At 36.1% G+C, this 15,752-nt stretch overlaps 1 protein-coding gene across 2 annotated transcripts in view; it reads right to left on the bottom strand.

Moving 5' to 3' along the window:
• Nucleotides 1-15,752, bottom strand: part of GALNTL6 (polypeptide N-acetylgalactosaminyltransferase like 6) — a 1,204,984-nt gene that overhangs the window by 109,969 nt on the left and 1,079,263 nt on the right. For both annotated transcript variants that reach the window (XM_045880134.2, XM_045880135.3), the window contains one exon: nt 8,898-9,015. In XM_045880134.2, the coding sequence (XP_045736090.1) occupies nt 8,898-9,015 (118 nt within the window). The remainder of the gene's footprint in view (nt 1-8,897; nt 9,016-15,752) is intronic.

Here is a 15,752-nt window from a genome sequence, read left to right as displayed (position 1 = left end):
GTTTTTTTTAAAATGACATTTTTCTAATTAATCTGTCTCTTAATTATTTTTGGCGGTAAAGAACTAGTTTTTACATTATTGGTTTTTGGTTTTCTAAATCATTACTTTCTCTTTTTATGTTTATTAATTTTTCATCTTTATTTCCTTAGGTTTATTTCCTTTTTCATTTGTAAACCAGATTTGGATGTTTAAATTTGCTTATTTTTATTCTTTCTTTTTATGTTGATACAAGAACTGAAGAATCTAATTTTTCTTCTGATCACTGCTGTAGCCGTATCTCCTAGATTTTGATTTACAGTATTTTAATTTGAACATTTTTTCCTAATATGAGCACTAAGATGAGCTCCTACACCTTCCATATATTTCAGTCCATTACTTTTTACCTTTGTTGATTTTAATTTCATTTTGTTTCTTTTTCTCAATGTTATCCTCCATGTCCCTCTGTTTTCAGCCTACCCCTTCTCCTTTTTTTTTGTTTTTAAGATTTTTATTTATTTATTTATTTGAGAGAGAGAGAGAGAGAGAGAAAGCACAAGAGGGGGTAGGGTCACAGGGAGAAGCAAACTCTCCTCTGAGCAGGAAGCCCGATGTGGGACTCAATCTCGGGACTCCGGGATCATGACCTGAGCCAAAGGCAGATGCTTAACTGACTGAGCCACCCAGGCGCCCCCCTCTTCTCCTCTGTGTTGCTTTCAGTATGACCTTCATTTTGGTAATGGTTTTCTTTTTCATTTTATCCTGACTGCTGCTACTTTTTTTCCCCATCTCTTTCTTTTGCCTTTTGATGTTTTGCCTAATCTCATAAAGTTCAGCATTTAATATTGTTTTGCAGAATCAATGACTTCATTAACATTTTCAAAAATTTTATAACAGTATACAGCAACATTATTTTGGTGACCTTTTTCATTTTTCCTGGTCCTTTTTTTTTTTCTTATAGTATTTTTATGTGCTGTTTTCTTTTTTTTTTTTTTTTGCGCGCGAGAGAATGAGAGAGAGCACGAGAGGGAGGAGGGTCAGAGGGAGAAGCAGACTCCCTGCCGAGCAGGGAGCCCGATGTGGGACTCGATCCCAGGACTCCAGGATCATGACCTGAGCCGAAGGCAGTTGCTTAACCAACTGAGCCACCCAGGCGCCCTGTGCTGTTTTCTTTAAAAATTATTATTACTCATCTTAGAATAGGAAGAATTCTTACCAATTAGGGTAGGTATTCACTTCATGACACAAAATTTGTGTGTGAGTGAATTAGTTTAGCCTATATTTGTCCACATCCAGCAGAAACTGGCCACTGCAAGGCTGTTCACCATATCAGGGATCTTTCCTCCATTCTGCCTCAATAACAGCCTGCTTCCTGCAAATATGGCTTGTCTATCTAATACCTCTTTTAGAATTGTCCCCAACCTCCCATTTGCTGCTTCTCTTCTGTGCCAAACTCAATCAAGGGAAGCCCTGGCCACCAGCAACCACACCTGTTGCCACTGTTTCAGTCATGTGTTGTAGGTTTCCCCTATGAGGATGTGCCAATTACTTTGGGGAATTGAGATCTGCTGGCTTCAAGTGAGATTTGTAGCTGTGGTCATTCCATCTTCCCATTCTCTTGTTTTATCATCATTTAAAACACTTTTACTGCATATGATAACCTTCTTCACACATTGTGGTTGGGGGTAAGATATCTCATAATTTGTCAAGGATAAAGTTAATATTTTGTTGGGGCTCCTGGGTGGCTTAGTGGTTAAGCATCTGCCTTCGGCTCAGGTCATGATCCCAGAGTCCTGGGATCGAGTCCCGCATCGGGCTCCCTGCTCGGCGGGGAGTCTGCTTCTCCCTCTCCCACTCCCCCTGCTTGTGTTCCCTCTCTTGCTGTGTCTCTCTCTGTCAAATAAATAAATAAATAAAATCTTAAAAAAAAGTATTTTGTTTCTGTGTCTTGTTCTCCTTTTTTGAGTGATCTCAAAGAGAAGATCTTTTTTATTTTAAAGCTGTAAATCTACTGTAATTGTAGAACATTCAATTGTTGAAGTATAAGTTTACTTAAAACTTTTTTTGGTGGCTATGTACCACATAGGGAAACTTTTAATTTAGCTAATTTTATGGGGCTATTAATTTTGATTGTTTCAACACTAATAAATAAAATTCACATTTGTTTGAGAAGCTCTGTAATGAGGTTAAGCTCTAGAATATATAGTTTACTGAGCTATAACAATTCCAAATTAATGGCTGTTATCTTGTTTGAGTAAAGAACTGAATGTTTTATACTCAATGATTAGTCCCTATTGTGTATATTCAATTCTTATTGAATAACCACTGCATTTTGAACATAGTAAAAAATCTAATTTTATATTAAATCATAACAAGAGTTTTCAGCCTCCTATTTAATAAAAATCAGATAGGAAGAGACTGCATTTCCTTTTTTAAGTGGTTCCAGAGAGTGACGGTAGCCACTTTTTTTTTTAACCAAAGGCATAAAGTCTTCTATTTTTCCAGCTAAGAGAAATTAGGCTAATGGTTTTGAGAGCAAACCTGAATTCTAATCCTTGCTTTGATATTAACTAGGCAATGGCCTGTTTTTGCAATTATGAAATAGAAGTTATATTTTTACCTTGCATTAGTGTTGAGTAGCATAAGAAATTAAATTCAATGACCTTTAAGTGCTAACTCATTACTTTTTCTTGTTAAGGGACCAAGTAATAGTTACTATCACCACAGGAAAAATAGAATGCCCAGAACTCTGGAACACAGGTGGCTCCATGTAAAGATCTTGCAAGTCACAAAGGGATTAAAAAACCCCCACAAAACCCCCAGGATGCTGTCTATTAAAACCTCAGACATATTGTAGTTATTTTAAAATGTATATATTTAGTTGTGTGTGGCAGGATTATAACTTGAAGTACTTGTCTTGTTACGCTGAATATGTTTTCTATTTTCTCTTTTTACTCCAGGAGCATTTTCTTCCCTAGCCACACCAAAGTAGAAACAAAGATTCAAAGAAACCCCAGAGGCTTATTTTAGGACTGATTTTTTTTTTTTTTTTTTTGCCACTTTACAGAGACTACACAAGACTGGGTTTGGGAAAGGAAAGGAAGTGACAAGGAAAAAACAGGAGAGGGCACTGGTCTGTAGGAGCAGGGTGCAGAGGGCAAGAACTCATCACTGTAAGACACTGGCCATTCAGCATCCTCGGGCAACCATCCTTAGGTCGGGGCACTGGGGCACCCGGTGGGGGTCAAGACTGGAAAGAAGAGCCTTACCCCAGACCTGAACTGAATAAGTCAGAAAGTTACCTCTGTGCAGAGGTAGCAACACACCTGCCTCTGCTGCATGAGTTTTTCTCTTATTAGATTGACAGTTTCTGACAGCACAGATGGAATCTCTGTTCTATCAATTCAATGTATTAACCATCCCTCTGTGCCTTCTGCACATGTACTGAATGGTGTTCATACTATGGCGAACCTGTACTGAATATAGGTTACTTTGAATACACCTGGAATCTATTGCTCCTAGTAGTGAAGTTACATGCTTACCTTGAAGGCAATGTCTTTGTTTTTATGTGATTATGCTAGCTTAAAAAAAATTGTAATTATGTAATTTAATTAAATACCACTTAAACTGATGAAATATGGTTGTGAAAACAGAAAGAATTGTTGTTCATGCCAAAATGAATTTGAGGAGTTTGGAAGGATTGAGTCGTTATTTAAAATATTTGTTGTCAAATTAGGTATGGACAGAGTAACACTAAAAGATTGGGCAAAATCATGAAAAAAATAAAAGGATTCTGTTAGCATATTAAGATAGTTTCCAAGTGTCTTTAAGTTCTCATTCCACTGATAGGAAACCAAACTGGAACTCACAGCAAATGCAGTATGGATTTGGTTCTTGACCTCTACTTTTACTCAATCTATGGATCCAGCAGAAGGAAAAGCTTTCACCTCTCTTGCATTAGAAGGGTGGCGAATAAATGCACATTTGTATGTACTACTTTAGAGGGAATTTTTAATGTAGGTTTTTGTGCTTCCCTGCTTTAATTGATGTTAATTTTTAATGGGTGAAATACCCATCTCAGTTATACTTGATCCAAGGACTTCTACTGGGCTTCCTTTTGTTTTTTTTCTGCAGAGTCTAGCTTGCATGGTACATAGACTCACAGTGAAGGTTGCTGATTAATATTTGTAGAGAGAATAAACAAATTTCTCAGGAACAAAGTCTGACTGGTTAGTTAAAATCTCTGCAATAAATAGGAATAGACATGGAAGTATGAGTTTCTATCTCTGGAAAGAGCAGAAAAACACTAAGTTGGTTTGCTGTGTAAATTCAGACAAGTGAAGCAGATGATTGATGCAAAGTCTCATGGTTAATGTTTCAGTACATTCATTTGATTTGTGTGGTAATTAGGAGGAACTGAATTTTTAGGAGAGGAGAATAAAACAACTCGGGGAATAAAAGAATGTGGATATAGGTTGAAAGAGGAGAAAGAATATAGCCAGGGAGGCTAGCGAACAGGCTATTGCATATGTCCTGAATTATTACTGTGATATGGAAATAAAATATATTACAAACAATACTAAGGATGAGTAATTGCGGTGAATTGAATCTTCTCACATTTATCCTTGCATCTCAAGAGCTTAGCCAAGAGTTGGCACATTGTAATTAATAAATAAATGTCTGTTGAATGAATTAATGACTGAAAAGGGCTGAAGGGTTGTGAGATGCAAAATATCCTCAAATGTCTGAATCTTAAACTCAACATTTCGGAAGGTTGACAGCACATAACAAAGGTGATTGTGTAGTGGGTTACCCCCTTAGAGTGGTTTTGAAGCAGGCTTACGTGCTCCCAGGTTTGTTAGATTCATTCTAGGACATAAGGTAGCCATAGTCATCTCACCTGGAGCCTGGCATGTGGCTGCACAGCTAAGGCTAGTGGTCAAGCCCCTTTCCTGACTACAGATGGCCAAGAAATGCTGGATCAATGTGGGACCATGTTGATAAGCCCCAAGGGTGGGAAAGGGCAGCCCAGACCAGAGTTAATGCTCTTCTACCTGGGTCTAAGCTGTATCTCGTGCCAGAGAGTGTGATGGGATGGAGTCCCTGGGCTTCCTCCTAAATTTCTTGTGGGTGCCTAATTAGTGTGTATTGCTCATTTTTATTTTCTGAGAAGAGTTTTCTGTAATTGAAGGACAGATCTTTTGAAAATGCTAACATTTGGACTTTTATTTTTGGGGAATGCATGTAAAAAGGTGCTCGGAAAAATCAGATTCATAAAGGTTTGCCATTATTTCAATAAGTCAAATGATAGACAATATTTAAAGGTGTGGGTTATCTCTTTTATGCCACACCATGCAGTCTGTTTTGGGTTCCTTTTTGTTTCCAGGTGCAATTCCAAATTGAGTACCTGGAACAAGGCCTGGAATAAATTAGATGCTCAATAAAAACTTGTTGAATGACTGACTGAATGCTGCTTTCTCCTCCCTAGCAGCTGGCTAACCTAGCAACATTTGAAAGACAGCTGGATAATTCTGGGCCATTCAGGAGTTCAGATTCATACTAAAAGAGGCTGAAGACTGGGCACACAGATCATTTCTCTAGAGAGCTCTTTTCCTCAACTGCCTCCTGAAAATTACACTTTTGTTGGCTTTTATGTTATGGCATGAAATCTGCTCATTTAATCAGATGTTAGAAAAAGGAAAGAGATTTACAGAGAAAGAAAATTGAGGAGCACTCTTAACCAAAAAATGTTTGACCAAAAACTAAGCCCTTAATGTAAAGCAGAATTTTCTAGAAATAGTTTATTTAGCGATGGAACCTTGTCATAAACTGTGGTAAAATGATTCTTTGATTAAAGAGTAAACAGCAAGGAATGATGCCTGATAATGACCATAGATAGAACTCTTTTGAATCGGAGTTTAAGTTTCAACACTTAAAACAATTTCTATTATGGTGTTAAATAGACTTGTAAACTCTTAGTTATCCATACATATTTCCTGAATCTCAAGTGCTGGCCAGTGTATATTTTACAGTGCTTTGCCCTGCAAAATTAATCATAATTTATGGAATATGTCCTGGGAGGCAGATGTTTGATTTTTCTTTTATTTTTAATACTATTTCACAGAACTAGGTGTGTACAACTCTCTTGATTCCTTTCACAAGAATTAATGAGAAAATTCTTCTTGCTTCAATGCAAATTCTACCAAAGCCTGTGTAAGTCTGTCACCTTCGTGTTACAAATACTAATAGGGAGGGACAGGAACCCCAAGGTCAGCACACAATAGCAAGAAGAATGAAGGGATATGTCTGAACCAGGTCCCTGGAAGAAATAGCTGTTGCCAAAGAATCTGTCATTCCAACCAAACAACCTGGGGCAATTTAGTCCTGAACTTCCAGCACTGTTGCCATGGTTTCTAGACAAGGACGACAGGACTGTATCCCAATTATGTCCTTCAGAATGACAGGTAACTGAAAAATAGGAAATGGAGTAATAAAATCTCAGGTCACCCAGAAGAGGTGTGGTAGCTACAAGTGACACAGAAATGAGAGATGCAGGTCTATGTTTGTTTAAGAAATGCTTTTGTGATTTAGAATGCAAATGTGTATCGGGCAAGTGCTCCAGACTTTCCATAGCAATTTTATCCATCATCCAGCTCGTTATTCAAAGCCAGGTATCTCCTGCTTAGTAGAAATGTTCTTAATAACATTTTAAACTTAAAGAATCTGTGAATTAACAGTATTTAAGGAAAAGAAATCTTTTTTTTTTTTTTAAATGGAGGCCCATACCATTTCTTTTTTTTTCTTTTCTTTCTTTTTTTTTTTTTTTTTTAAAGATTTTATTTATTTGACAGAGAGAGACACAGCAAGAGAGGGAACGCAAGCAGGGGGAGTGGGAGAGGGAGAAGCAGGCTCCCCGAGGAGCAGGGAGCTGACGCGGGGCTCGATCCCAGGACCCTGGGACCATGACCCGAGCCGAAGGCAGACGCTTAACGACTGAGCCACCCAGGCGCCCAGGAAAAGAAATCTTGAACAGCGGAAAGTAAAAAGTATTTCTTGAATTCTGAAGATATTGCAGATATAGCAATGCCATTTTTTTCCCTTAATGCTGGGGTCAAATGTAATACTCTCTTTTTCCAGTTGATGGTGTTACAGCGAACTTTGCACCTAGCTTTGAGCCATGTCAGATAATCAGTGTTATTTTGCCAGGGTCAGCAGTAAATTTGCTGTCATGCTATTGGCTGTAAGGAAGATACTTGCCTTTTCAATGAGAGGAAACTTTATGTAGAGATCAAAGGGTTCACAATGAACTCTAGAATGGTACGGGCAGTATTGGTTCTGTATTCTCTGCAGTTAAGCAGAAATGGAGCATTTTAATCCCAAAGCAGCATGAGGTAATTTACGTAATCTTTAAGTTCAAAACCATTTTTAATGTAAAATCTTTAAAACGTTAAGTCTCAGTTTATTCACTCAGTTTATTCAAATGGAATAACACCTACCTCTTAGAGTCATGTCTTTAAATTAGATAATGTATATAAAGCATTTAGCTCAGCATCTGGCACATACCAGTACGTAAATGTCGTTTTGTCATCATTACTACTATTAAACGACCTTCTGTCATATACATTGTGGTGAGTGTGAAGTTATTACTATCACAGAGAAACAAACAAAATTGGTAAATTTAAGGATTTAAAATCACATATCCACAAAAAGATTTTAAAGAAGTACTTTAGATATGAGATTAGATGTGTTTGAATGATGATGAAAAAGAGCATGAATTTACTAAATGGTATTTCAGGGACTACTGCCAGCAGAGTGAGATGGAAACTTCTAGATGGCCTGAAGCCTGCAATCATGCCTCCTGAGTTTTTCCTTAAAGATATTTATTTTTGACACTGTGAGGACAACATAACATTTTTGTCAACACATTGAATATAGCTGTTACAGTTTTATGAAGATCAGCTTTATCATTTTCTTTTGATGCATAAATTCAAAGAGTTTAGCTGGATTCTTAAGTTTGATTGTTATTGTATTCAGGATGCTTTTTTTTTTTTTCCTCAGCAAGAATTGGTTTGATTTTATATTGGAAGTAATTAGGAAAAAATGATTTATTTAGTAAGAGATTTCTGTATGATAAATCTTATAACATCAATCTATCTTCTGTGTAAATAATGACAATGATAAAGAAAAAAAAAGAATGAATTTCTTCTCCTTTATGACACTGCTTTTTCAAAAAAAAAAACATCTTGGAGGTTTGGAGTACAAACTTTCACACAGTTTATTTTGCTTTGCTTGTTTGGTCCTCACATGTTGTGGTGAATTCCTTCCATTCATAAACCCTGAAATTTGAATTCCATCGTATGTATGTATAATTTTGTTGAGTATTTCTGATCAAAGCAAGTAGAGACCTGGGCCATTTCCAATGAAAAGACATAAAAAATTCACATATTATGGAATTATATGAAAAATAGCCTTAATTTGTTATTCATATTTTAAGTTACTCTTCTGTTACTGAAATTTTGGAATAATGGTTATAATCAAAATATGAACCATTATTTTGAAAATAAATACAAAGGGCAAAAACTCCAGTAACCCAATTTCTTTTGTCTTAATTCTTTTCTCTGTATGGTCTAAGTGCCATGGAAGGAAAGCTTTGTTGGTGGGGCAGCAGTCCTGTTGGCACACCAAGTTTTCTGCCTGCAAATGGGATTTTGAATGATTTCTCTTATGCATTTCTTTTATGGCCTGGTTACATCTCGCTGAAACATCAGAAGGAAGCAGCTTCTCTCATCCAAAAGCTGACTTAGAAAGGTGACATATCTATTTTTGTTGTCATTTTACAACACAGGTTGTGAGACGGAATGATGACAACCTACGGGACTCACCAAAATTATGTAGACAGTGTGAGGGTCTTGGTAACTTACCTTAAAAGAGATTTCGTATTGTTCTCCTCCCCAGATTTCTAAACCTGGGTCATAGCCACCCAACTCCCAAAACCATTTTCGATCCACAGCAAAGAGACCTCCAGCCATAACAGGGGACCTGTGAAATGGACAAAATAATCTTTAAAGGACTATGAACATCTGCTTGGAAAAAAAATAAAAGCAAACTTCAAGATAGGTTTCAGTGGTCAACAGTAAGATACTTTTCAGCACTGGTTTTCTGTAAGTGGATATAGGGTTCTCATTGGGTCTCTAGCTGCTCTTGGAATCCTCATGAGCTTTTAACTTTGCACTTCAGTTTCTAATGCAATTAATGCCACGTAAAGCCACATTTACTCCATCTATTAATCATTAGAGAGAAAGACATGACTGTTAGGGACTGATATATTGAGAGATATCACTCAATTTTATGACTTCTCCTTCAGTGAATGGAATCCTGTACTATCAGACAGATGAAAGTATAGTAAACAATTTTACAGATAATATCTTTAATTTCATCTCTCAGTATGGATTCACCAAGAATTTCCCACTGACACAGGTCATGTCCATTTTATAGATTATGACATGATCAGTAGAATGAAATAACCAACCAGAATTGGTTATTTAATTAAGATGCCAAATGTGGAATTTAAGCTAGGCCTTTTCACTGTAATTATATTATTCTTTTTAGGCTTTCTCTGACTTTCTAAGAAATATTCCTTTTGGTCAAATAATAATTTTCAAGTATTCCATTCCTGTTAGGACACATTGTAGTTCTGTTGCTATATAATGAGATAATGAGATAATCACTGGGCCCTGTCCTAAAATTTTTATAGTTTAAAGGTAGCTCTAGTTTTTTTGAGTGCTCAATATGTGTTGGGCTCTTGGCTAAAAGTTTTACTCAATTCTTTTGATTCATCCACACTACAACCCTGTGAATATCATTCCTATGTAATGTTTGAAGAAATAGGCAGAGAGAGGTAAGGACCAGGGGGCTGGAGCTAGTGGTGGTCCTGGGGCTGAACCAGGTCCTCTGATTTCGAAGTCTTTGAGCTCTTTACCGTGACATTTTTCTGTTTTAGAGTTTGGGGGTGAAGAGAGACAAATACGTAAATGTGGATATAAAACAATTAAAGAATGCCCTTATGCAGACAAAGCAAATCTATAAAAAACTCACATTTCCAACATAGTTTTTGTGATCATTTTGAAAAATTTTTGAAGCAAAGAATATTTATAAATAAAAGTACAAGGCATTAAGTGTTGAAGATACACATTTTCAAATATCTATAAACGTATTAGACATGCCAATTTACAGACCAACTGAAGACTTGCTCTTGGTAAAGAGCATAAACTTCAAAAAACTATGAGGCACTTGAACCACATAAACCTGAATTTCTTTGTGTGTTATATATTTCAAAGACTTTGTATGTTAAAATGGTATTTGGCCTAATTACTTCAGTTGAAGAATATTTTTTAATGTGTAGACTCTGTGTAGATGGAAAGATTGCAAGGCAGAAAAGGGGATTATTATTCCACCTAGGAAAGCGAGCAGAATTAAAAAAAAATAACCTGAAGAATCTCATGCAATTTTTTATATTGTTTGAAATAAAAATCCTAGAATCAGATGTAGCCTACTTTATCTCCCTCTCCAGCAGCCTAATCTTTTTCCATTTTCCACGCACTGGATTTCGGAGCAGAATTACAACTGTAGCTGGAACAAATTAGGACTGTAACATGTATTAGGTGCAGCTCCCCCATGAACACACGACCACAGTGTAACCTCTGTTTTCTAAGACCTTGGGCAGAAGGGATCAGAACTTCTCGATCCTGTTCAAACTGAACCACAAATGGAAAGATCTTAAGTCATACAAATGTATTCTCATTTGATCGTGGAAAATCTGAGACCAAAGTGCATCAGAATTTACGCTGTGCAGACTAAATCTCAAAACTAGAATTATCATAGATCTAGAATTATCGATAGTAGCAAGAGAAAGACCTATACTGATTTTTTTGTTTGCATGTATGTATTGTATGTAATTTGTTGGAAACACAGTATCCTGTTTTCTTAATGAGTTTATGAAAAAAACTGTGTAGTGTATTCTAGGTTAGTTTTAGATATAATAAGATGAATTCAAATGGATCCTTTTTGTCTTTGTTGATGTTTTTACCAGGCTCCAAATAAATTAATGTTTCCCATCTTGATTAATGTGAATGACTGGTAAGAAACCAACTTTTCATTTATGTATGCATTTACTCATATTTGCCTATTAATCTTTTAAACAGATTAATTGAGGTACAGTTGACATACAATGGATTGCATATATTTTAAGTATACAATTTTTTTTTTTAAGATTTTATTTATTTATTTGAGAGAGAGAGAATGAAAGACAGAGAGCATGAGAGGGAGGAGGGTCAGAGGGAGAAGCAGACTCTCCGCCGAGCAGGGAGCCCGATGCAGGACTCGATCCTGGGACTCCAGGATCATGACCTGAGCCGAAGGCAGTCGCCTAACCAACTGAGCCACCCAAGCGCCCCTTAAGTATACAATTTGATGAGTCTTGACGTAAGTATGTGTACCCCAGTGCAGGTATCACCACATTCAAGACTAGGAACATATTTGCCATCCCCCTAAATTTTCTTGTAATCCCTCTCTTCTGACCTCATTCCCGTTGTCTAGGCAACCACTAATCGGCTGTCTGTTACTGTATATTAATTAGCTTGAGTTTCTAGAATTTTATATAAACCTAACCATATAATTTGTTTTCTTTTTCCGGGCCTGGCTTCTTTTTTTCAGTATGATTACTTTTAGCTTCATCTATGTTTTGCATGTATTAATAGTTCACCCTTTTTTATTGCTGAGTAGTATTCCATTTGAATAAATATATCACAGTTTGATTATCCACTCACTTATTGATGGGCATTTGGATTGTGTCCAGTTTTGAGCTGTTACAAACAAAGCTGCTATGAATTTTGTTTCCTAATCTTTGTGTGGACATATGCTTTCATTTCTCTCTCGAGAAAATGCCTAGGAGTGGAATGACTAGATCATATGGCGAGTATATGCTTAACTTTCGAAGAAATGGTCAAACTCTTTTTCAAAGCGGTTGTGCCCTTTTATATACCTAATAGCAGTGTTTTATTTCCAGCTGTTACCCTTTCTCATTAATACTTGATACGGGCAGGCTTTTGAAGTTTGGTCATTATGATAGGGATATAATGGTATCTCAGAGTGGTTTTATTTTGCATTTCCATGATGATTAATGATGCTGAGCATATTTGTGTCACTTCTCTCATTTTTCTTGTCAGTCTGGCTAGAGGTTTACCGATTTTACTGATCTGCTTAAAGAACTAGTTTTTGGTTTCATTGATTTTTCTCTGTTCTTTTCACTTATAGTTCATTGATTTCTCTTTAGATTTTATTGTTTTAATCTTCTACTTACCTTGTGTTTAATTAGCTCTTCTTTTTCTCAATACTTAAGGTAGAAGCTAAGATCATTGATTTGAGAGTTTTCTTTTTTCTATAGAGGTATTTAGTACTATAAATCTTCCCTAAGCAGAATCCCACAAAAAATGATATGCAGTGTTCTCATTTTCATTATGTTCAAAATACTTCCTAATTTCTCTTTTCTTTTCTTTCTTTGATCCATTAGGTATATAGACATGTGCAATCTAGTTTCCAAATATTTAGGGCTTTTAAAATTTATTTTTTATTTTTATTTATTTTTTAAAGCTTTTTTTTTTTTAAGATTTTATTTGTTTATTTGACAGAGAGAGAGCACAAGGAAGGGGAGTAGCAGAGGGAGAGGGAGAAGCAAGCTCTCTGCTGAGCAGGGAGCCAGATGTGGGGCTCAATCCCAGGATCCTCGGATCATGACCTAAGCCAAGGCAGATGCTTAGCCAACTGAGCCACCCAGGTGCCCCTATTTAGGGATTTTTTTTAGAGATTTTTTTTTGTTATTGATCTTAATTTAATTCCATTGTGCTCAGATAATATATTTCCTATGACTTGAATACTTTCAAATTTATAATGACTTTTTAATGGCTCAGAATGTGGCCTATCTTGGTAAATGTTCCATCTACATTTGATAAAAAAGCATGTTCTGTTGCTGTTGAGTGGACTGGTCTATAAATATTTATTAGGTAAAGTTGGTTGATAGTGCTATTCAAGTCTTCTATATTCTTATTAATTTTCTGTTTCCTTATTCTATTAATTAGAGAGAGGGATATTGTAATTTATGACTCTAATTCTGAATTTGTTTATTTCTTTGTGCTATTCCATAGTTTTTGCTTCATGTATTTTGTAGCTCTGTTAATAAGTGCCTAAATGTCTAGGATGTTATGTGCTCTTGATGAATTAACCTTACTCTTGTTACAAAGTGACTTTTATCATCTCTGGTAATAATCTTTGCTTTACCTTTTCAGCTTTCTTTGGATTTGTACTATTTAAACACTAATATTTATAACTTTTATAACTTTTTACTTTATTTTAAAAACTATTTGTGTCTTTAAAGTGGTTTTCATGTTTACAACATATACTTGCATCTTGCTATTTTATAATCTCTGCCTTTTAATTGGGTTATTTAGATAACTTACTTTTTTTTTTTTTTTAAAGATTTTATTTATTTATTTGAGAGAGAGAGAATGAGAGACAGAGAGCATGAGAGGGAGGAGGGTCAGAGGGAGAAGCAGACTCCCCGCCGAGCAGAGAGCCCGATGCGGGACTCCATCCAGGGACTCCAGGATCATGACCTGAGCCGAAGGCAGTCGCCTAACCAACTGAGCCACCCAGGCGCCCTAGATAACTTACTTTTAATATAATTATTCATGTGGTTAAGCCTTAATCTATGATCTTCTTTGTTTTTTGTTTGTCCCATTTATTATTTTTTTTAAAGATTTTATTTATTTATTTGAGAGAGAGTGAGTGAGAGAGAGAGAGCACCAGGGGGTGAGTGGCAAAGGGAGAGTAAGAAGCAGACTCCCCAGTGAGCAGGGAGCTGGATGTGGGGTTCAATCCCAGGACTCTGGGATCATGACCTCAGCCAAAGACAGATGCTTAACCTACTAAGCCACCCAGGTGCCCCTCTATTTGTCCCATTTATTATTTCTTTTTCCATCTTTTGATTCATTGAATATTTTTCATGATTCCATTTAGTGTCCTTTTTGACTTAACAAAGACTCCTTGTTTTTTTTTATTTAAGTGGTTGCTTTAGGGTTTATCACATATGTTTATTTTTGATCATATTTACCTTCCAGTATATTTTACCACTGCACATATATTATAAAAGCCTTTTGATAGAATGCTTTCATTTCTCTTCCCCCAACCTTTGTACTTTGTTGGCATACATTTTATGGTTCTATGTGTTATAAATCCCCATTATATTATTAATATTTTTGTTTAAGCAGTCAACTATCCTTTAAAAAGATTTAAAAATAAAATTTCATATATATGAAATTATATTATGAACACATTTTTGTCTCCTTAATTCTTTTGTGTAGACCCAGATTTCTATCATTACATTTCTACCCTGCTTAAAGGACTTCCTTTAACATTTCTGGTAGTGGGAGTTTGATCTTTTGCATTTATCTACATTTTTAAAGATGTAGTCCTCTTGTCATCTACATTTTTAAAGACACTTTTGTTGGCTATAGAATACTAGGTTAATAGCTTTTTTCTTTCAATCCTCTAAAGATGTTGCTTACTTTCTTTCTCATTTGCATTGTTTTCCATAAAAAATGTGTTATTTTTATCTTTGCTTTTCTGTACATACTGAGTTTTCTCCCCCACTCTGGCTTCTTAAGATCTTCTCTATGTCATTGGATTTGAGCTCTTATATAAGACATGACATATGTTATATAGTTTTCTTGGTATACTTGTGTTTGGGATTACTTGAGTTCCTGGGATCGTATATATAGTTTTCATGAAATTTGGACGATTCTTGGGCATTATTTCTTTCAGGATTCTTTTTTTAAATAAAGGATTTTATTTATTTATTTGACACAGAGAGAGAGAGTATACAAGTGGGGGGAGGGGGGAGCAGCAGAGGGAGAGATAGAGAAGCAGACTCCCCACTGAGCAGAGAGCCTGATGTGGGGCTCAATCCCAGGACCCTGGGACCATGATCTGAGGTGAAGGCAGATGCTTAACCCACTGAGCCACCTAGGCGCCCTTTTTCCAGTATTCTTTTTGTCCCTACCTTTTGTTCATATCTTCCAAAGACTCCAATTATACACTTTGTTCATTTCCATAACTTCTCTTTTTGCATTTCATTTTGGATGCTATATCTTCCAGTTTACAAATCTTTTTTTTTTTTTTTTTTGGTAATGTCTAATCTGCTGATAACCCCATCTAAAGCATTTTTAATCTTACACCTTTTTTTACCTTTACAATTTTTATTTTGCTCTTTTTATATCTTAAATGTCTCTGCTTAACTTTCTTCCTTTTTAAAAAAGATTTTATTTATTTATATGACAGAGAGAGAGAGAGCATAAGCAGGGGGAGCAGCAGAGGGAGAGAGAGAAGCAGGCTCTCTGCTGAGCAGGGAGACCGATGCAGGGTTTGATCCCAGGACCGTGGAATCAGGACCTAAGCCGAAGGCAGATGCTTAACCAACTGAGTCACCCAGGCGCCCCTCTGCTTAACCTTCTGAACATGTAGAACACTGTTACAATGTCTTAAAGTCTTATCTGTTGATTCTTAGGTCTTAGTTTCCATTGACTGAATTATCTACTAATTATGGGCCATATACAGGTACTTCTTTGTATGCCTGGTAATTTTTTCATCAGGTTCTAGAACTTTTACATTTTGGGGTGCTGGACATTTTGGTATTCTTTTAAACATCTTGTTCTGGGATGCAGTTA

Source organism: Mirounga angustirostris, unplaced genomic scaffold (genome assembly GCF_029215605.1).
Source record: "Mirounga angustirostris isolate CCGP_5_RB_7025 unplaced genomic scaffold, mMirAng1.0.hap1 SCAF_2, whole genome shotgun sequence".
Classification (NCBI taxonomy): Eukaryota; Metazoa; Chordata; class Mammalia; order Carnivora; family Phocidae; genus Mirounga; species Mirounga angustirostris.
Note: the sequence above shows the minus strand (reverse complement) of the source record. Positions and strands in the feature narration are given on the sequence as shown.